General features: G+C 42.5%; 1 protein-coding gene across 1 annotated transcript; it reads right to left on the bottom strand.

Annotated features, from left to right (window-relative positions):
* Positions 1 to 241: 241 nt before the first annotated feature.
* On the bottom strand, positions 242 to 1,153 carry LOC115664653 (uncharacterized). The gene has a single exon (XM_030586553.2). The coding sequence runs from the start codon at positions 1,151 to 1,153 to the stop codon at positions 242 to 244; it is 912 nt and encodes a 303-aa protein (XP_030442413.2).
* Between the last annotated feature and the right edge of the window lie 849 nt (positions 1,154 to 2,002).

Genomic DNA, 2,002 nt, shown 5'->3' on the forward strand with positions numbered 1-2,002 from the left:
ATCAATCAAATAGATCGGTCTCGGTTGGCTCAAAACATTCCCTCGTCAATCGATATGGTCGAAGATCGAACCTAGGTCGAGTTCTTTGGTCGTGCGAACTCAATCCCGTAATAGCCCTACCCCTAAGGTTAGCATCCCGTGAATGCGCATTTCCGGGTGAGATCTCACTATAAGTGCATTGATCAAATTCATTTCCTAAATCCCGAGAAAAGGATCGAAAATTCAGACTGTTACAATCTCCCTATTGTATATTGGAATTAATACTGGGAGAGATGGGCTGAACATCTTCCATAACTGCATTTTGCCTTTGGTGCTCAGGAGTTTCAGGGATACTCTCTTCAATTTCTTCTACCATAGATTCCTTCTTGTAGAAAACTTTCCAAAAGGGACTGTGCCCTGGAGTTTCAGCTTTCAGCCAGCTTCCAAAACAACCTCCCAACTCTATCGTAAATTTTTCTTCATCGTAGGGAATGTCTTTGCAGTAATTAGCATAGTGTCCAATCTTCCCACACGAGTAACAAAAGAAAGGCAGCCTTTCGTATTTAAAATCAAGCCAGACCTTCCTGTTTTGGTGTCGCATCAATTGTCCAACTCTCAGTTCAGTATTCATGTCCATTTCTACTCTCGCTTTCCCAATTCTTTGAGCTGCAGGGCCTCGAGCATCTATTTTCACTTCTTGTACCTTCCCCATTGAGCTAGCAATTTTCTTTACCATACCTTCAAAATTCCATTCAAGAGGGAGTCCAAAAATTCTAACCCAAAAGGCACAGGTCTTGAACTCATAACAATGGAGAGGAGTATCCGGTTCCCAGGGTTTCAAGAGCAGTAAATGATTAGAAAAAGACCAAGGACCTCCTTCCAGCACTTGATTCTTTTCTCCTTCATTACAAAATGCAAAACTGAACTTGCCATTTTCGAGGGGTTTGACCTCCACATACTCATTCCTCCAAGCCTTCTTCATAGCTGTTTGGAGTGCTTGGAAATTTACGCTAGGGTTTTGGAAAAGTTGCCCGACAAGAGAGACCTGACATTCCATGATTTTTTCTTCTGAAAGTTCCTCATCTAGAATATTCATATCATTTTCATACATTAACTTACCTAGTTTATTGCAGAGATGTACCAAACGCTCAGCAGCACCTTCTTCCTCATCCATCATCAACGTTCTTTAGTAGCTCGAAACCTATTGAAAATGGGACACAAACGCCTGGAAGCATTCACCGGTAGTAGAGGTCAAAAGGTCCAGAAAGCCAAAAAATCGCAAAAGGAGCCAAGAAATTTGTGGAAGGCAACATAGGTGCGAGACAAAGCTGTGAGAATGGGAATGGATTTGTGGACAGGTGTCAAAGGTGGGTGACAAGGCTGAGAACCCAAGAGCCAAAGGCACGCAGATGCTTCAATGGTTGTGGGATAGGGAAGAAGCTGTAGAAGAGAATAAAGAGTTGAACCACAGATGCAAAGTGAACACTGGGAAACTTATTAAAGAGAGTAGAGAAAGCAGGAAATCGGGCTAAATCATGGTGGAAGGTTGGGACTTTTGGTAGGGTTTGGGTTAGGGTTTAAGGTATAGGAAGCCATAGCTACACAAAGCGGTAGAGAGGAGCTACACAAAGCGGTAGAGAGGAGTGCAATTCAGAGGTCTTCATTATTCCCTATGTTATCCTTCTTCAGCACCCTTTATTTTGCGGAAATTTTGATATTTTTGGAAATATTTACTAGGAAAATGATAATATTTTTTGATGTTTAACTAAAATATGAAATTGAGTTGAAAATTATTTTCCGTCGTTTGAAAAAGAAAACTTGATTTTATTTTTCTAAAAGGACATGCACTACTCGCGCGATATAAGTGATAACTAGCCATCGGGCTCCCGAGCTTGAGATTCTCGAGCCCAACCAAGGGGAAACTGAGCATAGGTGCTAGGACCCAGGCCCGGCTTTGATGGACCAATACCTACAGGCGAGAGCTAGGTACCTAGGCACGGCCGCCAAGAACCTTGGCACAGGC

Source organism: Syzygium oleosum, unplaced genomic scaffold, assembly GCF_021117445.2.
Source record: "Syzygium oleosum isolate NSW1041296 unplaced genomic scaffold, Sole_v2.1 Sole_v2.40, whole genome shotgun sequence".
Lineage (NCBI taxonomy): Eukaryota > Viridiplantae > Streptophyta > Magnoliopsida > Myrtales > Myrtaceae > Syzygium > Syzygium oleosum.

What these genes read in the sequence shown, in the direction of transcription:
- LOC115664653 (XM_030586553.2), bottom strand. Translation starts at nt 1,153, where the DNA reads ATGGATGAGGAAGAAGGTGCTGCTGAGCGTTTGGTACATCTCTGCAAT.